At 55.8% G+C, this 27,785-nt stretch overlaps 1 protein-coding gene across 1 annotated transcript; it reads right to left on the minus strand.

Annotated features, from left to right (window-relative positions):
- Positions 1-27,785, minus strand: RENBP (renin binding protein). Its single transcript, XM_090126489.1, has 11 exons — positions 25,280-27,785; positions 23,005-23,080; positions 20,831-20,906; positions 18,574-18,746; positions 15,718-15,858; positions 15,057-15,176; positions 13,464-13,545; positions 10,135-10,310; positions 7,718-7,849; positions 6,201-6,288; positions 1-2,820 (listed from the first exon to the last, which is right to left on the minus strand). The coding sequence occupies exons 1-11, from the start codon at positions 25,438-25,440 to the stop codon at positions 2,747-2,749; spliced, it is 1,299 nt and encodes a 432-aa protein (XP_089982615.1). The 5' UTR covers positions 25,441-27,785; the 3' UTR covers positions 1-2,746.

Here is a 27,785-nt window from a genome sequence, read left to right on the forward strand (position 1 = left end):
GGGCCCTTTTGGGATTTTGGGGTCCCATTTTGGGGCAATTTCTGCCCTTTTTGGGGTTTCTGTGGGCCCTTTTGGGGTCCTTTTTGCCTTTTTTTGGGTTCCTTTTTGCCTTTTTTTGGGTTCCTTTTTGCCTTTTTTTGGGTCCTTTTTGGGGCAATTTTTGCCATTTTAGGGTTTTTTGGGGCCCTTTTAGGGTTTTTTGGGGCCCTTTTAGGATTTTGGGGGCCCATTTTGGGGCAATTTCTGCCCTTTTTGGGGTTTCTGTGGGCCCTTTTTGGGGCAATTTGGGCTTTTATGGGGTCCTTTTTTGGGTCCTTTTTGGGGCAATTTCTCCCCTTTTTGGGCTTTTTTGGGGCCCATTTTGGGGCAATTTTGGCCATTTTAGGGTTTTTTTGGGCCCTTTTAGGGTTTTTTGGGGCCCTTTTGGGATTTTGGGGACCCATTTTGGGGCAATTTCTGCCCTTTTTGGGGTTTCTGTGGGTCCTTTTTGGGGCAATTTCTGCCATTTTTGGGTTTTTTGGGGCCCTTTTAGGGTTTTTTGGGGCCCTTTTAGGATTTTGGGGGCCCATTTTGGGGCAATTTCTGCCCTTTTTGGGGTTTCTGTGGGCCCTTTTGGGTGCAATTTGGGCTTTTTTGGGGTCCTTTTTTGGGTCCTTTTTGGGGCAATTTCTGCCCTTTTTGGGGTTTTTGTGGGCCCTTTTTGGGGCAATTTTGGCCTTTTTTTTGTTTTTTTTGGTCCCTTTTAGGATTTTTTGGGACCCTTTTGGGTTTTTGGGGGCCCATTTTGGGGCAATTTCTGCCCTTTTTGGGGTTTCTGTGGGCCTTTTTTGGGGCAATTTGGGCTTTTTGGGGTCCTTTTTGGGGTCTTTTTTGCCTTTTTTTGGGTCCTTTTTGGGGCAATTTTTGCCATTTTAGGGTTTTTTTGGGCCCTTTTAGGTTTTTTTGGGACGCTTTTGGGATTTTGGGGGCCCATTTTGGGGCAATTTCTGCCCTTTTTGGGGTTTCTGTGGGCCTTTTTGGGGGAATTTGGGCTTTTTGGGGTCCTTTTTGGGGTCTTTTTTGCCTTTTTTTGGGTCCTTTTTGGGGCAATTTTTGCCATTTTAGGGTTTTTTGGGGCCCTTTTAGGGTTTTTTGGGGCCCTTTTGGGATTTTGGGGGCCCATTTTGGGGCAATTTCTGCCCTTTTTGGGGTTTTTGTGGGCCCTTTTGTGGCCAATTTTGGGCTTTTTTTGGGTCCTTTTTGCCGTTTTTTGGGTCCTTTTCGGGGCAATTTTGGCCCTTTTGGGGTTTTTTGGGTCCCTTTTAGGGTATTTTGGGGCCCTTTTGGGATTTTGGGGGCCCATTTTGGGGCAATTTCTGCCCTTTTTGGGGTTTCTGTGGGCCCTTTTTGGGGCAATTTGTGGTTTTTTGAGGTCCTTTTTTGGCTTTTTTGGGGCCCATTTTGGGGCAATTTTGGCCCTTTTTGGGGCAATTTCTGCCATTTTAGGGTTTTTTTGGGCCCTTTTAGGGTTTTTTTGGGGGCCCTTTTGGGATTTTGGGGCCCATTTTGGGGCAATTTCTGCCCTTTTTGGGGTTTCTGTGGGCCCTTTTGGGGCCAATTTTGGGCTTTTTTTGGGTCCTTTTTGCCTTTTTTTGGGTCCTTTTTGGGGCAATTTTGGCCTTTTTTGGGTTTTTTTGGTCCCTTTTAGGATTTTTTGGGACCCTTTTGGGTTTTTGGGACCCATTTTGGGGCAATTTCTGCCCTTTTTGGGGTTTCTGTGGGTCCTTTTGGGGCCAATTTTGGGCTTTTTGGGTTCCTTATTGCCTTTTTTTGGGTCCTTTTTGGGGCAATTTTGGCCTTTTTTGGGTTTTTTTGGTCCTTTTAGGATTTTTTGGGACCCTTTTGGGATTTTGGGGGCCCATTTTGGGGCAATTTCTGCCCTTTTTGGGGTTTCTGTGGGCCCTTTTTGGGGCAATTTGGGCTTTTTTGAGGTCCTTTTTTGGCTTTTTGGGGCCCATTTTGGGGCAATTTCGGCCCTTTTTGGGCAATTTCTCCCTTTTTTGGGTTTTTTTGGTCCCTTTTAGGGTTTTTTGGGACCCTTTTGGGATTTGGGGGGCCCATTTTGGGGCAATTTCTGCCCTTTTTGGGGTTTCTGTGGGCCCTTTTGGGGCCAATTTTGGGCTTTTTTTGGGTCCTTTTTGCCTTTTTTTGGGTCCTTTTTGGGGCAATTTCTGCCATTTTAGGGTTTTTTGGGTCCTTTTAGGGTTTTTTTGGGACCCTTTTGGGATTTTGGGGGCCCATTTTGGGGCAATTTCTGCCCTTTTTGGGGTTTCTGTGGGCCCTTTTTGGGGCAATTTGGGCTTTTATGGGGTCCTTTTTTGGGTCCTTTTTGGGGCAATTTCTGCCCTTTTTGGGGTTTTTTGGGGCCCATTTTGGGGCAATTTTGGCCTTTTTTGGGTTTTTTTGGGTCCTTTTAGGGTTTTTTGGGACCCTTTTGGGATTTTGGGGGCCCATTTTGGGGCAATTTCTGCCCTTTTTGGGGTTTTTGTGGGCCCTTTTTGGGGCAATTTGGGCTTTTTTGGGGTCCTTTTTTGGGTCCTTTTTGGGGCAATTTCTGCCCTTTTTGGGCTTTTTTGTGGGCCCTTTTTGGGGCAATTTCTCCCTTTTTTGGGTTTTTTTGGTCCCTTTTAGGGTTTTTTGGGCCCCTTTTGGGATTTTGGGACCCATTTTGGGGCAATTTCTGCCCTTTTTGGGGTTTCTGCGCCCTCTACTGGTAGTGGGGCAGCAGCTCATCCAGCAGCTCCTCACACATCAGCAGCGCCCGCGGGAGGTGGAAGCAGCCTGCAACCAGTATGGACCAGTATAAACCAGTAAGGACCAGTATCAGCCAGTATGGACCAGTATGGACTGCTACAGACCAGTACAACCCAGTAAGAACCAGTATAAACCATTAAGAACCACTCCAGACCGATAGGAACCAAGTAGATCCCAGTTCCATCCCAGTATGGCCCAGTTCCATCCCAGTTCCATCCCAGTATAGCCCAGTTCCATCCCAGTATGGCCCAGTTCCATCCCAGTTCCATCCCAGTATAGCCCAGTTCCATCCCAGTTCCATCCCAGTTCCATCCCAGTATAGCCCAATTCCATCCCAGTTCCATCCCAGTTCCATCCCAGTATAGCCCAGTTCCATCCCAGTTCCATCCCAGTTCCATCCCAGTATAGCCCAGTTCCATCCCAGTTCCATCCCAGTCCCATCCCAGTATAGCCCAGTTCCATCCCAGTTCCATCCCAGTATAGCCCAGTTCCATCCCAGTTCCATCCCAGTCCCATCCCAGTATAGCCCAGTTCCATCCCAGTTCCATCCCAGTATAGCCCAGTTCCATCCCAGTTCCATCCCAGTCCCATCCCAGTATAGCCCAGTTCCATCCCAGTTCCATCCCAGTCCCATCCCAGTATGTCCCAGTTCCATCCCAGTTCCATCCCAGTTCCATCCCAGTATAGCCAGTTCCATCCCAGTATGTCCCAGTTCCATCCCAGTTCCATCCCAGTTCCATCCCAGTATGTCCCAGTTCCATCCCAGTTCCATCCCAGTATAGCCAGTTCCATCCCAGTATGTCCCAGTTCCATCCCAGTTCCATCCCAGTTCCATCCCAGTATGTCCCAGTTCCATCCCAGTTCCATCCCAGTATAGCCCAGTTCCATTCCAGTATGTCCCAGTTCCATCCCAGTCCCATCCCAGTCCCTCCCAGTCCCATCCCAGTAGATCCCAGTTCCATCCCAGTCCCTCCCATTGCCTCCCAGTCCCTCCCAGTTCCTCCCAGTATATTCCAGTCCCATTCCAGTCCCTCCCAGTCCCTCCCAGTCCCATCCCAGTCCCTCCCATTGCCTCCCAGTCCCATCCCAGTAGATCCCAGTCCCTCCCAATCCCATCCCAGTCAATCCCAGTCCCTTCCAGTCCCATCCCAGTCAATCCCAGTCCCATCCCAGTCCCTCCCATTGCCTCCCAGTCCCATCCCAGTATATCCCAGTCCCATCCCAGTCCCTCCCATTGCCTCCCAGTCCCATCCCAGTATATCCCAGTCCCATCCCAGTCCCTCCCATTGCCTCCCAGTCCCATCCCAGTATATCCCAGTCCCATCCCAGTCCCTCCCATTGCCTCCCAGTCCCATCCCAGTATATCCCAGTCCCATCCCAGTATATCCCAGTCCCTCCCAGTCCCATCCCAGTCCCTCCCATTGCCTCCCAGTCCCTCCCAGTATATTCCAGTCCCATCCTAGTCCCTTCCAGTCCCATCCCAGTAGATCCCAGTCCCATCCCAGTCCCATCCCAGTCCCATTCCAGTCCCTCCCAGTCCCATCCCAGTATATTCCAGTCCCATTCCAGTCCCTCCCAGTCCCTCCCAGTCCCATCCCAGTCACTCCCATTGCCATCCCAGTCCCATCCCAGTAGATCCCAGTCCCATCCCAGTCCCTCCCAGTCACTCCCATTGCCTCCCAGTCCCTCCCAGTCCCTCCCATTGCCTCCCAGTCCCATCCCAGTAGATCCCAGTCCCTCCCAATCCCATCCCAGTCCCATCCCAGTCTATCCCAGTTACTCCCATTGCCTCCCAGTCACATCCCAGTAGATCCCAGTCCCATCCCAGTCCCTCCCATTGCCTCCCAGTCCCATCCCAGTAGATCCCAGTCCCATCCCAGTCCCTCCCATTGCCTTCCAGTCCCTCCCAGTATATCCCAGTCCCATCCCAGTAGATCCCAGTCCCATCCAAGTCCCTCCCAGTCCCATCCCAGTCAATCCCAGTCCCTCCCATTACCTCCCAGTCTATCCCAGTCCCTCCCATTGCCTCCCAGTCCCATCCCAGTATATCCCAGTCCCTCCCAGTCCCTCCCAATCCCATCCCAGTCCCTCCCATTGCCTCCCAGTCCCATCCCAGTCCCATCCCAGTCCCTCCCAGTCACTCCCATTGCCTCCCAGTCCCATCCCAGTATATCCCAGTCCCTCCCAGTATATTCCAGTCCCATTCCAGTCCCCTCCCAGTATATCCCGGTCCCTCCCAGTCCCTCCCAATCCCATCCCAGTATATCCCAGTCCCTCCCAGTCCCTCCCAGTCCCATCTCAGTCCCTCCCATTGCCTCCCAGTCCCATCCCAGTATATCCCAGTCCCTTCCAGTCCCCCCCCAGTCCCATCCCAGTAGATCCCAGTCCCTCCCAGTCCCTCCCAGTCCCATCCCAGTAGATCCCAGTCCCTCTCAATCCCATCCCAGTCCCATCCCAGTCTATCCCAGTCCCATTCCAGTCCCTCCCAGTCCCTCCCATTGCCTCCCAGTCCCATCCCAGTCCCTCCCAGTCCCTCCCATTGCCTCCCAGTCCCATCCCAGTATATCCCAGTCCCATCCCAGTATATCCCAGTCCCTCCCAGTCCCATCCCAGTCCCTCCCAGTCCCTCCCATTGCCTCCCAGTCCCTCCCAGTATATTCCAGTCCCATCCTAGTCCCTTCCAGTCCCATCCCAGTCCCTCCCAATCCCATCTCAGTCCCTCCCATTGCCTCCCAGTCCCATCCCAGTATATCCCAGTCCCTTCCAGTCCCCCCCCAGTCCCATCCCAGTAGATCCCAGTAGATCCCAGTCCCTCCCAGTCCCTCCCAGTCCCATCCCAGTAGATCCCAGTCCCTCTCAATCCCATCCCAGTCCCATCCCAGTCTATCCCAGTCCCATTCCAGTCCCTCCCAGTCCCTCCCATTGCCTCCCAGTCCCATCCCAGTATATCCCAGTCCCATCCCAGTCCTTCCCATTGCCTTCCAGTCCCATCCCAGTAGATCCCAGTCCCATCCCAGTAGATCCCAGTCCCATCCCAGTCCCATCCCAGTCCCATCCCAGTCCCTCCCAGTCCCATCCCAGTATATCCCAGTCCCTCCCAATCCCATCCCAGTATATCCCAGTCCCTCCCAGTCCCATCCCAGTCCCTCCATTGCCTCCCAGTCCCATCCCAGTATATCCCAGTCCCATCCCAGTCCCTCCCAGTCCCTCCCATTGCCTCCCAGTCCCATCCCAGTCCCTCCCAGTCCCATCCCAGTCCCTCCCAGTCCCTCCCAGTATATCCCAGTCCCATCCCAGTCCCTCCCAGTCCCTCCCAATCCCATCCCAGTCCCTCCCATTGCCTCCCAGCCCCATCCCAGCCCCATCCCAGTCCCATCCCAGTATATCCCAGTATATCCCAGTCCCACCTTTGTACGGCCCCCCCTTGATGCTGAGGGCGACGCTGCCATCGTAGGCCAGGTAACCGAACCACTCTCCGTGCACCGGGTCCCGGAACTGCCGGCGCACACGGAATCAGCACACGCGTGTGCAAGCACACGTGTGCACGCGTGTCGACACGCAGAGCCACCACCACCCACAGGTAGGACCCCACGTGAGCACGGATGAACTTGCACACGTATGATCCTGCACGCACATGTGTGACCTCGCACATGTATGACCTCGCATGCACGCTTATTGCCTTGCACACGTATGACCTTGCACGCACACGTATGGCTTTGCACACGTGTGACCCCCCCCACAGGTTTGACCTCGCACACGTATGATCTTGCACACGTATGATCCTGCACGCGCATGTGTGACCTTGCACATGTATGACCTCACGCGCACGCTTACCGCCTTGCACACGTATGACCTTGCATGAACAAGTATGGCTTTGCACATGTGTGACCCCCCCACAGGTTTGACGTCGCACACGTATGATCTTGCACACGTATGATCCTGCATGCACATGTGTGACCTCGCACATGTATGACCTCGCGTGCACGCTTATTGCCTTGCACACGCATGACCTTGCACGCACACGTATGGCTTTGCACACGTGTGACCCCACACACACAGGTTTGACCCCCATATGCACACATATGACGCCCCACGCACACGTATGACCCCACATGCACACGTATGACCCCCATAAGCCCCCCTGTGACCTCCACCCTCACACGTATGACCCCCATATGCACACGTATGACCCCCCACACACACGTATGACCCCCCACACACACGTATGACCCCCATATGCACCCGTATGACCCCCATAAGCCCCCCCATGACCTCCACCCACCCACGTACGACCCCCATACGCACACGTATGACCCCCCACGCACACGTATGACCCCATAAGCCCCCCCATGACCTCCACCCACACACGTATGACCCCCCCACCCACATGTATGATTCCACATGCACACGTATGACCCCCAACCCCACACATATGACCCCCATATGCACCCGTATGACCCCCATAAGCCCCCCCATGACCTCCACCCTCACACGTATGACCCCCATATGCACACGTATGACCGCTCACACACACGTACGACCCCCCCACGCACACGTATGACCCCCCTGCGCACACGTATGACCCCCATATGCACCCGTATGACCCCCATAAGCCCCCCCATGACCTCCACCCCCCCACATACGACCCCCATACGCACACATACGACCCCCCCACGCACACGTATGACCCCCCCACGCACACGTATGACCCCCCCACGCACACGTATGACCCCCATAACCCCCCCATGACCTCCACCCCCCCGCATACGACCCCCATACGCACACGTATGACCCCCCACGCACACGTATGACCCCCATAAGCCCCCCCATGACCTCCACCCCCCCACATACGACCCCCATACGCACACGTACGACCCCCCCACGCACACGTATGACCCCCCCGCGCACACGTATGACGCCTCACCCTGCTCCACGCGTACTCAGCCACGCGCCGGAAGCTCCTCAGGTACCTCGGGTTCCTGGTGTGAGCGAAGGCCGCCAGCAGGGCCACCATCGCCTCCAACTGCGGCCACCACAGCTTCATCCTGGCCTCCAACTGCCCCCCGGGGGGCAACAATAACTGCCCCAGGGGCAACAACTGCCCCCAGGGCAACAACTGCCCCCCCCAGCCCTCAGAATTGCCCCCAAGATGCCAAAATTGCCCCCAAAGAATCCCATAGTTGCCCCCTAAGGATCCCATAGTTGCCCCCAAGATGCCAAAATTGCCCCCCTGGATCACATAGTTGCCCCCCAAGGATGCCACAGTTGCCCCCCAGGACCCCCACAACTGCCCCTGGGGCAACAACTGCCCCCCCAGCCCTCATAATTGCCCCCAAGATGCCAAAATTGCCCCCAAAGGATCCCATAGTTGCCCCCCAAGATGCCAAAATTGCCCCCCAAGGATGCCACAGTTGCCCCCCTGGACCCCCACAACTGCCTCCAGGACCCCCACAGTCCCCCCCAAGACCCCCATATCTGCCCCCATAACTGCCCCAGGACCCCCATATCTGCCCCAGGACCCCCATAACTGCCCCCCAGGACCCCCATAACTGCCCCCATAACTGCCCCAGGACCCCCATATCTGCCCCCAGGACCCCCATAACTGCCCCAGGATCCCCATAACTGCCCCAGGACCCCCAGAACCGCCTCCAGGACCCCCATAACTGCCCCCATAACTGCCCCACGACCCCAATAACTGCCCCCAGGACCCCCACAATCCCCCCCAAGACCCCCGTAACTGCCCCAGGACCCCCGTAACTGCCCCAGGACCCCCATATCTGCCCCCATAACTGCCCCAGGACCCCCACAATCCCCCCCAGGACCCCCACAACCCCCCCCAGGACCCCCATATCTGCCACCATAACTGCCCCCAAGACCCCCACGATCCCCCCCAAAGACCCCCACAATCCCCCCCAAGACCCCCGTAACTGCCCCAGGACCCCCATAACTGCCCCCCAGGACCCCCGTAACTGCCCCCATAACTGCCCCAGGACCCCCACAATCCCCCCCAGGACCCCCATAACTGCCCCCATAACTGCCCCACGACCCCAGTAACTGCCCCCAGGACCCCCACAATCCCCCCCAAGACCCCCGTAACTGCCCCAGGACCCCCATATCTGCCCCCCAGGACCCCCATAACTGCCCCCATAACTGCCCCAGGACCCCCACAATCCCCCCCAGGACCCCCATATCTGCCCCCATAACTGCCCCAGGACCCCCATAACTGCCCCCAGGACCCCCACAATCCCCCCCAGGACCCCCAGAACTGCCCCCCAGGACCCCCATAACTGCCCCCATAACTGCCCTCAGGACCCCCACAGTCCCCCCCAAGACCCCCATAACTGCCCCCAGCACCCCCAGAACTGCCCCCAGCACCCCCACAATCCCCCCCAAGACCCCCAGAACTGCCCCCAGGACCCCCATATCTGCCCCAGGACCCCCATAACTGCCCCCCAGGACCCCCATAACTGCCCCCATAACTGCCCCAGGACCCCCATATCTGCCCCCAGGACCCCCATAACTGCCCCAAGACCCCCAGAACTGCCCCCAGGACCCCCAGAACTGCCCCCATAACTGCCCTCAGGACCCCCACAATCCCCCCCAGGACCCCCATAACTGCCCCCAGGACCCCCACAACTGCCCCCATAACTGCCCTCAGGACCCCCACAGTCCCCCCCAAGACCCCCATAACTGCCCCCAGCACCCCCAGAACTGCCCCCAGCACCCCCACAATCCCCCCCAAGACCCCCAGAACTGCCCCCAGGACCCCCATATCTGCCCCAGGACCCCCATAACTGCCCCCCAGGACCCCCAGAACTGACCCCATAACTGCCCCAGGACCCCCATATCTGCCCCCAGCACCCCCAGAACTGCCCCCAAGACCCCCAGAACTGCCCCAGGACCCCCAGAACCGCCTCCAGGACCCCCATAACTGCCCCCATAACTGCCCCACGACCCCAATAACTGCCCCCAGGACCCCCACAATCCCCCCCAAGACCCCCGTAACTGCCCCAGGACCCCCATAACTGCCCCCCAGGACCCCCAGAACCGCCTCCAGGACCCCCATAACTGCCCCCATAACTGCCCCACGACCCCAATAACTGCCCCCAGGACCCCCACAATCCCCCCCAAGACCCCCGTAACTGCCCCAGGACCCCCATAACTGCCCCCCAGGACCCCCATAACTGCCCCCCAGGACCCCCATATCTGCCCCCATAACTGCCCCAGGACCCCCACAACTGCCCCCAGGACCCCCACAATCCCCCCCAGGACCCCCAGAACTGCCCCCAGGACCCCCCCCATAAATTAATTAAGCCCCCCCCCGACTAATTAATTACCCACCTGAGTGGGGCAATGCCCGTCGACGTCACAGAAAGCCAAAACCCCCCCATATCGGGGGTCCCAGCCCCATTTTAGGGGTCCGTCCACGAAACCCTTCAGAACCCGGGCAGCCAATGAGGAATCGGCGCGGGAGCGAGCGAAACGCAGCAGCAGCCAACCAGCTTCCAGGGCGTGACCTGAAAACGGGGTGAAAAAAGGCAGATTTGGGCAAAAAACAAAAAAAAATTTTTTTTTTTTTGGATGCTGGTTTGGGAGGGGAGGGGGAGGAAATGGGGTGAAAAAAGGCAGATTTGGGCAAAAAATTGGTTGGTTTTTGGGGGGGGAGGGGGGAAGAGGGGGGAGAAATGGGGTGAAAAAAGGCAGATTTGGGAAAAAAATTGGTTGTTTTTTTGGAGGGGGGGGGGAATGGGGAGGGGAGGGGGGAGAAATGGGGTGAAAAAAGGCAGATTTGGGCAAAAAGTTGGTTGGTTTTTGGGGTGGGGGGGGAGAAATGGGGTGAAAAAGGGCAGATTTGGGCAAAAAGTTGATTTTGGGGGGGGGAGGGGAGGAAATGGGGTGAAAAAAGGCAGATTTGGGCAAAAAATTGGTTGGTTTTTTGGAGGGGGGAAGGAAAGGGAGGGGAGGGGGGAGAAATGGGGTGAAAAAAGGCAGATTTGGGCAAAAAATTGGTTTGTTTTTGGGGGGGAGGGCGAAGAAATGGGGTGAAAAAAGGCAGATTTGGGCAAAAAACAAAAAAAAATTTTTTTTTTTTGGATGCTGGTTTAGGGGGGGAGGGGGAGGAAATGGGGTGAAAAATGGCAGATTTGGGCAAAAAATGGGTTGGTTTTTTGGAGGGGGGGCAATGGGGAAGAAATGGGGTGAAAAATGGCAGATTTGGGCAAAAAATTAGTTTTTGGGGTGGGGGAAGGGGGGAGAAATGGGGTGAAAAAAGGCAGATTTGGGCAAAAAGTTGATTTTTGGGGAGGGGAGGGGGGAGAAATGGAGTGAAAAAAGGCAGATTTGGGAAAAAAATTGGTATTTGGGGGGGGAGGGGGGAGAAATGGGGTGAAAAAAGGCAGATTTGGGCAAAAAGTTGATTTTGGGGGGGGAAAAAAATCCGAACAATTCAAAAAAAAAATCCCCGAAAATCCGAAAAAATCCCAAAAATTCCCCCCCAAAAATCCGAAAAAAATCCCAAAAATTCCCCAAAAAAATCCCCCAAAATCCTAAAAATTCCCCCCCAAAATCCCCCAAAGAATCCGAAAAAAAATCCAAAAAATTCCCCCCCCAAAAAAATCCCCAAAAATCCGAAAAAAAATCCTAAAAATCCCCCCAAAAATCCGAAAAAAATCCCAAAAATTCCCCCAAAAATCCGAAAAAAATCCCAAAAATTCCCCAAAAAAATCCCCCAAAATCCTAAAAATTCCCCCCCAAAATCCCCCAAAGAATCCGAAAAAAATCCGAAAAATTCAAAAAAAAAATCCCCAAAAATCCCAAAAATCCCCCCCCAAAAAATCCTCCAAAATCCAAAAAAAATCCTAAAAATCCCCCCAAAAATTCCGAAAAAAATCCGAAAAAAATCCCAAAAATTCCCCCCAAAAAATCCCCCAAAATCCTAAAAATCCCCCCCAACAAATCCCCAAAAATCCGAAAAAATCCTAAAAATTTTTTTAAAAAATCCCCCAAAATCCCCAAAAATCCGAAAAAAATCCCAAAAATTCCCCAAAAAAATTCCCCAAAAATCCGAAAAAAATCCCAAAAATTCCCCCCAAAATCCCCAAAAATCCTAAAAATTCCCCCCCAAAAAATCCCAAAAAAAATCCCGAAAAAAATCCGAAAAAAACACCGAAAAATTCCAAAACAAAAAAAATCCCCCAAAATCCGAAAAAAATCCTAAAAATTCCCCCCCAAAATCCCCAAAAATCCCAAAAATTCCCCCCCAAAATCCCCCAAAATCCCGAAAAAAATCCGAAAAATTCAAAAAAAATCCTAAAAATCCGAAAAAAATCCTAAAAATTCAAAAAAAAATCCCCCAAATCCCGAAAAAAATCCTAAAAATTCCCCCAAAAAATCCTAAAAATTCAAAAAAAATCCTAAAAATTCAAAAAAAATCCCCAAAAATCCGAAAAAATCCGAAAAAATCCCGAAAAAATCCCGAAAAATTCGAAAAAAATCCCCAAAATCCCCCCAAAAAATCTGAAAAAAATCCGAAAAAAATCCGAAAAAAATCCGAAAACAATCCGAAAACAATCCGAAAAATTCAAAAAAAAATCCCCAAAAATCCGAAAAAACCCCCCAAATTCCCCCCAAAATCCTAAAAATTCCCCCAAAAAATCCCCAAAAATCCCAAAAATTCCCCCCAAAATCCCCCCAAAATCCCGAAAAAAATCCTAAAAATTCAAAAAAAATCCTAAAAATTCAAAAAAAATCCCCAAAAATCCGAAAAAATCCGAAAAAATCCCGAAAAAATCCCGAAAAATTCGAAAAAAATCCCCAAAATCCCCCCAAAAAATCTGAAAAAAATCCGAAAAAAATCCGAAAAAAATCCGAAAACAATCCGAAAACAATCCGAAAAATTCAAAAAAAAATCCCCAAAAATCCGAAAAAACCCCCCAAATTCCCCCCAAAATCCTAAAAATTCCCCCAAAAAATCCCCAAAAATCCCAAAAATTCCCCCCCAAAATCCCCCCAAAATCCCGAAAAAAATCCTAAAAATTCAAAAAAAATCCTAAAAATTCAAAAAAATCCCAAAAAATCCGAAAAAAATCCTAAAAATTCAAAAAAAATCCCCCAAATCCCGAAAAAAATCCTAAAAATTCCCCCAAAAAATCCTAAAAATTCAAAAAAAATCCTAAAAATTCAAAAAAAATCCCCAAAAATTCGAAAAAATCCGAAAAAATCCCGAAAAAATCCCCAAAAATTCGAAAAAAATCCCCAACCCCCCCCAAAAAATCTGAAAAAAATCCGAAAAAAATCCGAAAAATTCAAAAAAAAATCCCCAAAAATCCGAAAAAATCCCGAAAAAATCCCCAAAAATTCGAAAAAAATCCCCAAAATTCCCCAAAAAATCTGAAAAAAATCCGAAAAAAATCCGAAAAAAATCCGAAAAAAATCCGAAAAAAATCCGAAAAAAATCCGAAAAAAATCCGAAAAATTCAAAAAAAAATCCCCAAAAATCCGAAAAAAAATGCCCGAAAATCCGAAAAAAATCCCCAAAATTCCCCCAAAACTCCCCAAAACCCCCCAAAAACGCCCCAAAAAATCGAGCTGAAATCCCACCCTAAAAAACCGACCCCAAAATCATCGGATTTTACCCCAAAATTCCCCCCCCCCCCCCCCCCCAAAATTACCTGGGTTTTGCAGCCGCCCCGCGGCGCCCGGCAGCTCCGAATCATTGGGGCCAATGTGCTCCAGGACTGCCGTGTCACAACGCTGTAATTAGTTAATTAGCGCCGTCCTTAATTAACGGGCGGGGTCGGTAAGGGCGGGGTTAAGCGGTGGGGGGGGTTAATGGGGTAATTAGGGGGCAATTAGGGGGTAATTAGGGGGGTAATGGGGGTGATGAGAGGGCAATAGAGTTGGGGGGACGAAGAAAGATGGGGTAATTAATGAGGAGATAAATGAATTAGCGGGTCATTAATTAATGGACGGGGTCGTTAAGGGTGGGGTTAATTGGTGGGAGGGGTTAATGGGGGTGTTAATGGGGTAATTAGGGGGTAATTAGGGGGTAATTAGGGGGGTAATGGGGGAGATGAAGGGGCAATAGGGGTGGGGAGGCAGTGGGAGAGGAGGAGTAATTAATGAGATGATTAATTAATTAGCGGGATCATTAATTAACGGGCGGGGTCATTAACGGTGGGGTTAATTGGTGGGAGGGGTTAATGAGGGGGTTAATGGTGTAATTAGGGGTTAATTAAGGTGTAATTAGGGGGATATGATGGAGTAATGGGGGAGACAATGTGCTCCAGGACTGCCGTGTCACAACGCTGTAATTAGTTAATTAGCGCGGTCCTTAATTAACGGGCGGGGTCGGTAAGGGCGGGGTTAATCGGTGGGGGGTGGTAGTGGGGTAATTAGGGGGTAAATAGGGGGTTATTAGGGGGGTAATGGGGGAGATGAAGGGGCAGTAGAGGTGCGGAGGCAGTGGGAGAGGAGGGGTAATTATTGAGATTAATTAATTAGTGTGGTCATTAATTAACGGGCGGGGTCATTAAGGGTGGGGTTAAGAGGTGGGGGGGGTTAGTGGGGTAATTAGGGGGTAATTAGGGGGTAATTAGGGGGGTAATGGGGGTGGTGAAGGGGCAACAGGGGTGGGGAAGAGGGAGAATAAATGAGAAGATTAATTAATTAGTGATTCATTAATTAATGGACGGGGTCATGAAGGGTGGGGTTAATTGGTGGAGGGGTTAATGAGGGGGATAATGGAGTAATTAGCGGGTAATTAGGGGGTAATTAGGGGGTAAATAGGGGGTAATTAGGGTGGTAATGGGGGAGATGAAGGGGCAATAGGGGTGAGGATGCAATGGGAGAGCAGGGGTAATTAATGAGGAGATTAATTAATTGGTGTCATTAATAAATGGATGGGGTCGTTAAGGGCGGGATTAATTGGTGGGGGGTTTAATGGGGGGTTAATGGGGTAATTAGGGGGTAATTAGGGGGGTAATGGGGGTGATGAAAGGGCAATAGGGGTGGGGAGGCAAATGGGGAGGAAGGGTAATTAATGAGGAGATTAATTAATTAGCGGCGTCATTAATTAACGGACGGGGTCTATTATTAATTAATGGATGGGGGGTGGGGGGTTGGGGCATTAATTGGTGGGGGGTGGCTAATTAATTTGGAGGAGGGGGGGGGGGGGTTTGTGATCCGTGTTTTGGGGGGGGATATGAATGATGGGGGGGGGGGGGGAGGTGGGGGTAATTATTAATTAGGAAGGGATTAATTACCTTTAGGTGGGCCAGCATCCTTTGCGCTCCCCACTCCTCCATCTGCTCCATCTGGGGGTCCCGTTTTGGGGTCGCCCCCCCCCCGATGATTTTGGGGTCCCCCCCCCCGGTTTCGTTCATCTGCTGAGCCACCAGCAGCGCCATCATGGGAACGGCCAGCTCCTCTCTGGGGGGGGTCCCCGCTAATTGGGGGCGTCCCAAATTTGGGGGGGGGTCTCGAGCCCAATTCCACACGGCCGAAGCCCAGCGCTGGGCCGCCTCCTGTGGGACCCCCCCCAAAAAAAAGAAAAAAAAATGACCCCAAATGGCCCAAATTTGGCCCCAAATCCCCCAGATTTGACCCCAGAATGGCCCAAATTTGGCCCCAAATCCCCCAGATTTGACCCCAGAATGGCCCAAATTTGACCCAAAATGGCCACAATTTGACCCCAAAATAGAGGAAATTTGACCCAAAATGGCCCAAATTTGACCCAAAATGGCCCCAGTTTGACCCAAAATAGCAAAAATTCGGCCCCAAATCCCCCAGATTTGACCCCAAAATAGAGGAAATTTGACCCAAAATGGCCCCAGTTTGGCCCCAATTCCCAGTATTTCAACCCAAAATAGAGGAAATTTGACCCAAAATGTCAAAAATTTGACCCCAAAATGGCCCCAATTTCACCCAAAATAGCAAAAATTTGACCCCAAATCCCCAAATGGCCCCAATTTCGTCCCAAATCCCCGCTAATTGGGGGCGTCCCAAATTTGGGGGGGGGTCTCGAGCCCAATTCCACACGGCCGAAGCCCAGCGCTGGGCCGCCTCCTGTGGGACCCCCCCCAAAAAAAGAAAAAAAATTGACCCAAAATGGCCCAAATTTGGCCCCAAATCCCCCAGATTTGACCCCAAAATAGAGGAAATTTGACCCAAAATGGCCCAAAATTGGCCCCAAATCCCCAATATTTGACCCCAAAATAGATGAAAGTTGACCCAAAATGGCCCCAATTTGACCCCAAAATAGACCAAATTTGATCCAAAATGGCCACAATTTGACCCAAAACAGCAAAAATTTGGCCCCAAATCCCCCAGATTTGACCCCAGAATGGCCCAAATTTGACCCAAAATGGCCCCAATTTGACCCAAAATGGCCCCAATTTTCCCCAAGTTTGGCCCAAAATAGAGGAAATTTGGCCCACAATGGGCCAAATTTGACCCAAAATAGCAAAAATTTGGCCCCAAATCCCCCAGATTTGACCCCAAAATAGAGGAAATTCGACCAGAAATTGCCCCAATTTGACCCAAAGTGGCCCAAATTTTCCCCAGGTTTGACCCCAAAATAGAGGAAATTTGACCCAAAATGGCCCCAGTTTGGCCCCAAATTCCCCAGATTTTACCCCAAAATAGATGAAAGTTGACCCAAAATGTCAAAAATTTGACCCCAAAATGGCCCCAATTTGACCCAAAATAGCAAAAATTTGGCCCCAAATGGCCCCAATTTCGTCCCAAATCCCCGCTAATTGGGGGCGTCCCAAATTTGGGGGGGGGTCTCGAGCCCAATTCCACACGGCCAAAGCCCAGCGCTGGGCCGCCTCCTGTGGGACCCCCCCCAAAAAAAAGAAAAAAAATGACCCAAAATGGCCCAAATTTGGCCCCAAATCCCCCAGATTTGACCCCAGAATGGCCCAAATTTGACCCAAAATGGCCACAATTTGACCCCAAAATAGAGGAAATTTGACCCAAAATGGCCCAAATTTGACCCAAAATGGCCCCAGTTTGACCCAAAATAGCAAAAATTCGGCCCCATATCCCCCAGTTTTGACCCCAAAATAGAGGAAATTTGACCCAAAATGGCCCCAGTTTGGCCCCAATTCCCCAATATTTGACCCCAAAATAGATGAAAGTTGACCCAAAATGGCCCAAATTTGACCCAAAATGGCCCCAGTTTGACCCAAAATAGCAAAAATTCGGCCCCATATCCCCCAGATTTGACCCCAAAATAGAGGAAATTTGACCCAAAATGGCCCCAGTTTGGCCCCAATTCCCCAGTATTTCAACCCAAAATAGATGAAATTTTACCCAAAATGTCAAAAATTCGACCCCAAAATGGCCCCAATTTGACCCAAAATAGCAAAAATTTGGCCCCAAATCCCCAAATGGCCCCAATTTCGTCCCAAATCCCCGCTAATTGGGGGCGTCCCAAATTTGGGGGGGGGTCTCGAGCCCAATTCCACACGGCCGAAGCCCAGCGCTGGCCGCCTCCTGTGGGACCCCCCCCAAAAAAAGAAAAAAAAATGACCCAAAATGGCCGAAATTTGGCCCAAAATGGCCCCAAATTTCCCCAGGTTTGGTCCCAAAATAGAGGAAATTTGACCCGAAATGGCAAAAATTTGACCCAAAATGGCCCCAGTTTGACCCAAAACTGCAAAAATTTGGCCCCAAATCCCCCAGATTTGACCCCAAAATAGAGGAAATTCGACCCAAAATGGCAAAAATTTGACCCAAAATGGCCCCAATTTGACCCAAAATAGCAAAAACTTGGCCAAAATTCCCCAGATTTGACCCAAAAATAGAGGAAATTTGACCCAAAATGGCTCAAAATTGACCCAAAATAGCAAAAATTTGACCCCAAATCCCCAATATTTGACCCCCAAAATAGAGGAAATTTGACCCAAAATGGCAAAAATTTGGCCCAAAATTGACACAAAATGGCCACAATTCGACCCAAAATAGCAAAAATTTGGCCCCAAATCCCCGATATTTGACCCCAAAATAGAGGAATTTTGACCCAAAATGGCCCCAATTTTCCCCAAGTTTGGCCCCAAAATAGAGGAAATTTGACCCAAAATGGCCCAAATTTGACCCCAAAATGGCCCCAATTTGACCCCAAATCCCCCAGATTTGCCCCAAATTCCCCAAATTTGGCCCCAAATTTCCCCAGATTTGACCCTAAATCCTACAAATTTGGCCCCAAAAGAGAGGAAATTTGACCCCAAATTGCCCCAATTCAGCCCCATATCCCCCAATATCGCGATTCCCCACCTCATATCCCCCCCAGATCACACCCCTATATCGCGATTCCCCTCCCCACATCCGCCCCATATCCCCCCATATCGCGGTTCCCCACCCCATATCGCAGTTCCCTGCTCCATATCGCTCTTCCCCGCCCCATATCGCACCTCATATCGCGGTTGCCCAACCCATATCGCGCCTCCCCGCCCCATATCGCACCCCATATCGCGCTTCTCCGCCCCATATCGCGCCTCCCCACCCCATATCGCAGCCCATATCACACCTCCCCGCCCCATATCGCGCTTCCCCGCCCCATATCGCACCCCATATCGCGCCTCCCCGCCCCATATCGCACCCCATATCGCGCTTCTCCGCCCCATATCGCGCCTCCCCGCCCCATATCGCAGCCCATATCGCGCTTCCCCGCCCCATATCGCACCCCATATCGCGCTTCCCCGCCCCATATCGCACTTCCCCACTCTATATCGCGCTTCCCCGCCCCATATCGCGCTTCCCCGCCCCCTATCGCACCCTATATCGCGATTCCCCCGTGGCCTTCCCCAGCTCATCCAGCCCCATGGCGCAGAACGCCTCGCTGTGGGTGTTGCGCTGCAGGCGTTCGGGGCGGCCGCTCCGGCTCAGGGCGAACGCGACGCGGGGAGAACCGGGATCCAACGGGGCGAAACGGAGCAGGAAATCCCCGCCTGCGGGACGGCGGCGGTTATGGGGCGGACCCACACTTATGGGGCAGAGCATCACGCACTTCCGGGGTGCACGCACCACCCCGATATTCCCCCCCATATCGCGGTCCCCGCCCCGTATCCCCCCCTATATCGCGCTTCCCCACCCCATATCGCGGGCTCCGTCCAATATCCCACCCCATATCGCGGGTCCCCACCCCATATCCCCCCCCATATCCCCCCCTATATCGCGGTCCCCCCCCATATTGCGGTCCCCGCCCCATATCCCACCCCATATCGTGGTTCCGTGCCCCGTATCCCACCCTACATCACGGTCCCCCCCCATATCCTCCCTATATCGTGGTTCCCCACCCCATATCGCGATTCCCCACCCCATATCCCTCCCCATATCCCACCCTACATCACGGTCCCCCCCCCATATCCCCCCCTATATTGTGGTTCCCCACCCCATATTGCGATTCCCCACCCTATATCCCTCCCCATATCCCGCCCTATATCGCGATCCCCGCCCCATATCCCCCCCTACCCCATATCGCACACTTATGGGGCAGAGCCGCACTCATAGGGCACAGCTGCACTTATGGGGTGGACACACACTTATGGGGTGCCCCACACTTAGGGGGCAGACCCACACTTATGGGGCCAGACCACACTTATGGGGCGCAGCATCACTTATGGGGCAGAGCTACACTTATGGGGCGGACCCACACTTATGGGGCGGAGCATCACTTATGGGATGCCCCACACTTATGGGGTGCCCCACACTTATGGGTCAGACCCACACTTATGGGTCAAACCCACACTTATGGGTCAGACCCGCACTTATGGGGCGGACCCACACTTATGGGGTGCCCCACACTTATGGGTCAGACCCACACTTATGGGGCAGACCCACACATCTGGGTCAGACCCGCACTTATGGGGTGCCCCACACTTATGGGGCAGACCCGCACTTATGGGGCCGACCTGCACTTATGGGGTGCCCCACACTTATGGGGCAGACCCGCACTTATGGGTCACACACTTCTGGGTCAGACCCACACTTATGGGTCGGACCCACACTTATGGGTCAGACCCTCACTTATGGGGTGCCCCACACTTCTGGGTCAGACCCACACTTATGGGGCCAGACCACACTTATGGGGCAGACCCACACTTATGGGGCGCCCCACACTTATGGGTCAGACCCACACATCTGGGTCAGACCCGCACTTATGGGGTGCCCCACACTTATGGGGCAGACCCGCACTTATGGGGCCGACCCACACTTATGGGGTGCCCCACACTTATGGGGCAGACCCACACTTATGGGGTGCCCCACACCTATGGGGCAGACCCACACTTATGGGACGGAGCATCACTTATGGGGCGCCCCACACTTATGGGTCAGACCCGCACTTATGGGTCAGACCCACACTTATGGGTCAGACCCACACTTATGGGGTGCCCCACACTTATGGGGCAGACCCACACTTCTGGGTCAGACCCACACTTATGGGGCGGACCCACACTTATGGGTCAGACCCACACATATAGGGCAGACCCACACTTATGGGGCAGACCCACACATCTGGGTCAGACCCGCACTTATGGGGTGCCCCACACTTATGGGGCAGACCCGCACTTATGGGGTGCCCCACACTTATGGGGTGCCCCACACTTCTGGGTCAGACCCACACTTATGGGGCCGACCCGCACTTATGGGGTGCCCCACACTTCTGGGTCAGACCCACACTTATGGGTCAGACACACACTTCTGGGTCAGACCCACACTTATGGGTCGGACCCACACTTATGGGTCAGACCCATACTTATGGGGCAGACCCACACTTATGGGGTGCCCCACACTTATGGGTCAGACCCACACTTATGGGGTGCCCCACACTTATGGGTCAGACCTGCACTTATGGGGTGCCCCACTCTTACGGGGTGCCCCACACTTATGGGGCAGACCCGCACTTCTGGGTCAGACCCACACTTATGGGGTGCCCCACACTTCTGGGTCAGACCCACACTTATGGGGTGTCCCACACTTATGGGGTGCCCCACACTTATGGGTCGGACCCACACTTATGGGGCAGCCCCACCTTTGATGGCGGCTTCCAGCAGCTCCGGGCGACGGAATCGAGGAACGGTTCTGTACAGCCGCGAATACATCCACACCTGGGAGACAACAGCTGCCCCACAGCCGCCCCATAGCTGCCCTATAGATACCCCATAGCTGCCCCATAGCTGCCCCACAGCTGCCCTATAGATACCCCATAGCTGCCCCATAGCTGCCCCATAGATATTCCATAGCCGCCCCATAGCTGCCCCACAGCTGCCCCATAGATGTCCTATAGCTGCCCCATAACTGCCCCATAGCTGCCCTATAGCAGCCCCATAGCTGCCCCATAGCTGCCCCATAGATACCCCATAGCTGCCCCATAGCTTCCCCATAGATACTCCATAGCTGCCCCATAGCTGCCCCATAGATGCCCTATAGATACCCCATAGCTGCCCCATAGCTGCCCCATAGCCGCCCCATAGATACTCCATAGCCGCCCCATAGCCGCCCCATAGCTGCCCCATAGCTGCCCCGTAGCTGCCCTATAGATACCCCATAGCTGCCCCATAGCTGCCCCATAGCTGCCCCATAGCTGCCCCATAGATACCCCATAGCTGTCCCCCTCAGCCCCTCCAGCCCCACACCTGCCCCGTATCTGCCTCCCCCCAGCCCCACATCTGCCCCACATCTGCCCCCCAGCCCCACACCAGCCCCACGTCTGTCCCCCCCACCCCACATCCGCCCCACATCTGCCCCCCCCAGGCCCCCCCCCAGCCCCACACCCGCCCCACATCTGCCCCCCACACCCCACATCCACCCCACATCTGCCCCCCCCAGCCCCCCCAGCCCCACATCTGCCCCCCCCAGCCCCCCCAGCCCCACACCCGCCCCACATCTGCCCCCCTCGGCCCCCCCCCCAGCCCCACATCTGCCCCCCCCAGCCCCCCCCACCCTACAACCGCCCCACATCTGCCCCCCCCACCCCACACCCGCCCCACATCTGCCCCACATCTGCCCCCCTCGGCCCCCCCCAGCCCCACATCTGCCCCACATCTGCCCCCCTCGGCCCCCCCCCAGCCCCCCCCAGCCCCACATCTGCCCCCCCCGCCCCACACCTGCCCCACATCTGCCCTCCTCCAGCCCCACACCTGCCCCCCCAACCCCACACCTGCCCCACAGCTCCCCCCCCACCCCACATCCACCCCACACCTGCCCCCCCCAATCCCCCCCAGCCCCACACCAGCCCCACATCTGCCCTCCTCCAGCCCCACATCTGCCCCCCCCCGTCCCACATCTGCCCCCCCCAGCCCCCCCCAGCCCCACACCCGCCCCACATCTGCCCCCCTCGGCCCCCCCCAGCCCCACACCTGCCCCACATCTGCCCTCCTCCAGCCCCACATCTGCCCCCCCAGCCCCACATCTGCCCCCCTCAGCCCCCCCCACCCCACATCCACCCCACATCTGCCCCCCTCGGCCCCCCCCCCAGCCCCACACCTGCCCCACACCTGCCCCCCCCACCCCACATCCACCCCACATCTGCCCCCCTCGGCCCCCCCCCCAGCCCCCCCCAGCCCCACATCTGCCCGCCCCCGCCCCACATCCACCCCACACCTGCCCCCCCCAACGCCCCCCAGCCCCACACCCGCCCCACATCTGCCCCCCCCACCCCACATCCACCCCACACCTGCCCCCCCAACCCCCGCAGCCCCCCCCAGCCCCACATCTGCCCCCCTCGGCCCCCCAGCCCCACACCAGCCCCACATCTGCCCTCCTCAGCCCCCCCAGCCCCACATCTGCCCGCCCCCGCCCCACATCCACCCCACACCTGCCCCCCCCAACCCCCCCCCAGCCCCACACCCGCCCCACATCTGCCCACCTCGGCCCCCCTCGGACCCCCCCAGCCCCCCCCACCCCACACCCGCCCCACATCTCCCCCCCCCACCCCACATCCACCCCACATCTGCCCCCCCAACCCCCCCCAGCCCCACACCCGCCCCACATCTGCCCCCCTCGGCCCCCCCCAGCCCCACATCTGCCCCACACCTGCCCCCCCAGCCCCACAGCTGCCCCCCTCGGCCCCCCCCAGCCCCACATCTGCCCCACACCTGCCCCCCCAGCCCCACAGCTGCCCCCCTCGGCCCCCCCCAGCCCCCCCCAGCCCCACATCTGCCCCCCCAGCCCCACAGCTGCCCCACATCTGCCCCCCCCGCCCACCTGCCTGCCCTGCATCCAGACGTATTTGGTCTCATCGTAGACGCTGCCGTCTTCACTGAGGCACGAAAAGAAACCCCTGCAGGGGGGGGGCAGCAAAGCATCAGCACTGCGCATGTGGGGCGGATGTGGGGCGGATGTGGGGTGATATGGGGGGATATGGGGGGATATGGGGGGGTATGGGGTGCCATGGGGGGTATGGGGTGAGAAAGGGCAGCTATGGGGGGATATGGGGGGATATGGGGGGATATGGGGTGAGAAAGGGCAGCTATGGGGTGCTATAGGGGGATATGGGGTGATATGGGGGGATATGGGGGGATATGGGGTGATATGGGGTGATGTGGGGTGATAAGGGGGGATATGGGGGGATATGGGGTGATATGGGGGATATGGGGGGATATGGGGTGATAAGGGGGGATATGGGGTGAGAAAGGGCAGCTATGGGGTGCTATGGGGGGATATGGGGTGCTATGGGGAGATATGGGTAGATATGGGGGGATATGGGGGGATATGGGGTGCTATGGGGTGATAAGGGGGGATATGGGGGGATATGGGGGGATATGGGGTGATAAGGGGGGATATGGGGTGATATGGGGGGATATGGGGTGATATGGGGTGATGTGGGGGGATATGGGGGGATATGGGGTGATATGGGGGGATATGGGGGGATATGGGGTGATATGGGGTGATGTGGGGTGATAAGGGGGGATATGGGGGGATATGGGGTGCTATGGGGGGATATGGGGGGATATGGGGGGGATATGGGGTGAAATGGGGTGATATGGGGTGATAAGGGGGGATATGGGGGGATATGGGGGGATATGGGGGATATGGGGTGATAAGGGGGGATATGGGGTGAGAAAGGGCAGCTATGGGGTGCTATGGGGGGATATGGGGGGATATGGGGGGGATATGGGGTGAAATGGGGTGATATGGGGGGATATGGGGTGATATGGGGTGATAAGGGGGGATATGGGGTGATATGGGGGGATATGGGGTGATGTAGGGCAGCTATGGGGTGCTATGGGGTGATATGGGGGATATGGGGGGATATGGGGGGATATGGGGGATATGGGGGGATATGGGGTGATATGGGGGGATATGAGGTGATATGGGGGGATATGGGGGGATGTGGGGGGATATGGGGGGATATGGGGCAGCTTTGTGCCCGCTACAGGGCAGCTATGGGGCAGCTATGGGGCAGCTACGAGGTATCTATAGGGCATCTATGGGGCAACTATGGGGTGGCTATGGGGCAGCTATGGGGCAGGCATGGGTTATCTATGGGGCGCTATAGGGCAGCTATGGGGCAGCTATGGGGTATCTATGGGGCAGCTATGGGGCAGCTATGGGTTATCTATACGGCATCTATGGGGCAACTATGGGGCTGCTATGGGGCAGGCATGGGTTATCTATGGGGCGCTATGGGGCAGCTATGGGACGCTATGGGGCAGCTATGGGCACCTATGGGGCAGCCATGGAGCGGCTATGGGGCAGCTATAGAACAGCTATGGGGCAGCTAGAGGGCAACCATGGGGCAGCTGTGGGGTATCTATAGGGCAGCTATGGGGCAGCTATGGGGCATTTATGGGGCATCTAGGGGGTATCTATGGGGCAGCTATGGGGCAGCTATGGGGTATCTATGGGGCAGCTATGGGGCAACTATGGGGCTGCTATGGGGCAGCTATGGGGTATCTATGGGGCAGCTATGGGGCAACTATGGGGCTGCTATGGGGCAGCTATGGGGCAGCTATGGGGCGGCCATGGGTTATCCATAGGGCAGCTATGGGGCGGCTATAGGGCAGACATGGGTTATCTATGGGGCAGCTATGGGGCAGCTATGGGTTATCTATAGGGCAGCTATGGGGCAGCTATGGGGCAGCTATGGGGCGGCCATGGGTTATCTATAGGGCAGCTATGGGGCAGCTATGGGGCAGCTATGGGGTGGCCATGGGTTATCTATAGGGCAGCTATGGGGCGGCTATAGGGCAGACATGGGTTATCTATAGGGCAGCTATGGGGCAGCTATGGGGCAGCTACGAGGTATCTATAGGGCAGCTATGGGGCAGCTATGGGGCAGCTATGGGGCAGCTATGGGTTATCTATAGGGCAGCTATGGGGCAGCTATGGGGCAGGCATGGGTTATCTATGGGGCGCTATAGGGCAGCTATGGGGCGGCCATGGGTTATCTATGGGGCAGCTATGGGGCAGCTATGGGGCAGCTATGGGTTATCTATGGGGCAGCTATGGGGCGCTATGGGGCGGCTGTGGGTCGGACCCGTGCTGCCGGTCGTGGGAGCAGCGCAGCCAGAAGGCGATGACGGCGTCCAGCTCCTCCGCCACGCGGTGGCGCCACAAACGCAGCGTCTCCGAAACCGCCAGGGGGCGCCGCCTCCTATGGGGCGGCCCCACAACCTCCGCTATGGGGCGGCCCCACATCTCAGCCCCACAACCTCTGCTATGGGGCAGCCCCACATCTCAGCCCCACAACCTCCGCTATGGGGCAGCCCCACATCTCAGCCCCACAACCTCCGCTATGGGGCGGCCCCACATCTCAGTCCCACAACCTCCGCTATGGGGTGGCCCCACATCTCAGCCCCACAACCTCTGTTATGGGGCAGCCCCACTTCTCAGCCCCACATCTCAGCCCCACAACCTCCGCTATGGGGCGGCCCCACATCTCAGCCCCACAACCTCCGCTATGGGGTGGCCCCACATCTCAGCCCCACAACCTCCGCTATGGGGCAGCCCCACATCTCAGCCCCACATCTCAGCCCCACAACCTCCACTATGGGGCAGCCCCACATCTCAGCCCCACTTCTCAGCCCCACAACCTCCGCTATGGGGCGGCCCCACTTCTCACACCCACATCTCAGCCCTACAACTTCTGCTATGGGGCAGCCCCACATCTCCGCCCCACATCTCAGCCCCACAACCTCCGCTATGGGGCGGCCCCACAACCTCCGCTATGGGGCGGCCCCACATCTCAGCCCCACATCTCAGCCCCACAACCTCTGTTATGGGGCGGCCCCACATCTCAGCCCCACAACCTCCGCTATGGGGCGGCCCCACATCTCAGCCCCACATCTCCGCCCCATAGATCCCCCAGCCCCACATCTCCGCCCCACATCTCCGCCCCATAGATCCCCCAGCCCCACATCTCAGACCCACGACCTCCGCTATGGGGCGGCCCCACATCTCAGTCCCACAACCTCCGCTATGGGGCGGCCCCACATCTCACACCCAGAACCACAGCTATGGGGCAGCCCCACATCTCAGCCCCACATCTCAGCCCCACAACCTCCGCTATGGGGCGGCCCCACATCTCAGCCCCACAACCTCCGCTATGGGGTGGCCCCACTTCTCAGCCCCACATCTCAGCCCCACAACCTCCGCTATGGGGCAGCCCCACATCTCAGCCCCACATCTCAGCCCCACAACCTCCGCTATGGGGCGGCCCCACATCTCAGCCCCACATCTCAGACCCACAACTTCCCCTATGGGGCAGCCCCACATCTCAGCCCCTCAGCCCCACATCTCCGCCCTACATCTCATCCCCATAGATCCCCCAGCCCCACATCTCCGCCCCACATCTCAGCCCCACATCTCCGCCCCATAGATCCCCCAGCCCCACATCTCAGACCCACGACCTCCGCTATGGGGCGGCCCCACATCTCAGTCCCACAACCTCCGCTATGGGGCGGCCCCACATCTCACACCCAGAACCACAGCTATGGGGCAGCCCCACATCTCAGCCCCACATCTCAGCCCCACAACCTCCGCTATGGGGCGGCCCCACATCTCAGCCCCACAACCTCCGCTATGGGGTGGCCCCACTTCTCAGCCCCACATCTCAGCCCCACAACCTCCGCTATGGGGCAGCCCCACATCTCAGCCCCACATCTCAGCCCCACAACCTCCGCTATGGGGCGGCCCCACATCTCAGCCCCACATCTCAGACCCACAACTTCCCCTATGGGGCAGCCCCACATCTCAGCCCCTCAGCCCCACATCTCCGCCCTACATCTCATCCCCATAGATCCCCCAGCCCCACATCTCCGCCCCACATCTCAGCCCCACATCTCCGCCCCATAGATCCCCCAGCCCCACATCTCCGCCCCACATCTCCGCCCCACAACCTCTGCTATGGGGCAGCCCCACATCTCTGCCCCATAGATCCCCCAGCCCCACATCTCAGCCCCACATATCCGCCCCATAGATCCCCCAGCCCCACATCTCCGCCCCACAACCTCCGCTATGGGGCAGCCCCACATCTCAGCCCCACATCTCAGCCCCACATCTCCGCCCCATAGATCCCCCAGCCCCACATCTCAGCCCCACAACCTCTGCTATGGGGCAGCCCCACATCTCAGCCCCACATCTCAGCCCCACATCTCCGCCCCATAGATCCCCCAGCCCCACATCTCAGCCCCACAACCTCTGCTATGGGGCAGCCCCACATCTCAGCCCCCCAGCCCCACATCTCCGCCCCACATCTCCGCCCCATAGATCCCCCAGCCCCACATCTCAGCCCCACATCTCCGCCCCATAGATCCCCTAACCCCCCATTTCTGCCCCATAGATCCCCCAGCCCCACATCCCAGCCCCACATCTCTGCCCCATAGATCCCCCAGCCCCACATCTCAGCCCCACATCTCAGCCCCACATCTCCGCCCCACATCTCCGCCCCATAGATCCTCCAGCCCCACATCTCAGCCCCACATCTCCGCCCCATAGATCCCCCAGCCCCCCATTTCTGCCCCATAAATCGACCCCCGGCCCGG

This window comes from Phasianus colchicus, chromosome 29 (assembly GCF_987193195.1).
Source record: "Phasianus colchicus chromosome 29, bPhaCol1.hap1.1, whole genome shotgun sequence".
Taxonomy (NCBI): Eukaryota; Metazoa; Chordata; class Aves; order Galliformes; family Phasianidae; genus Phasianus; species Phasianus colchicus.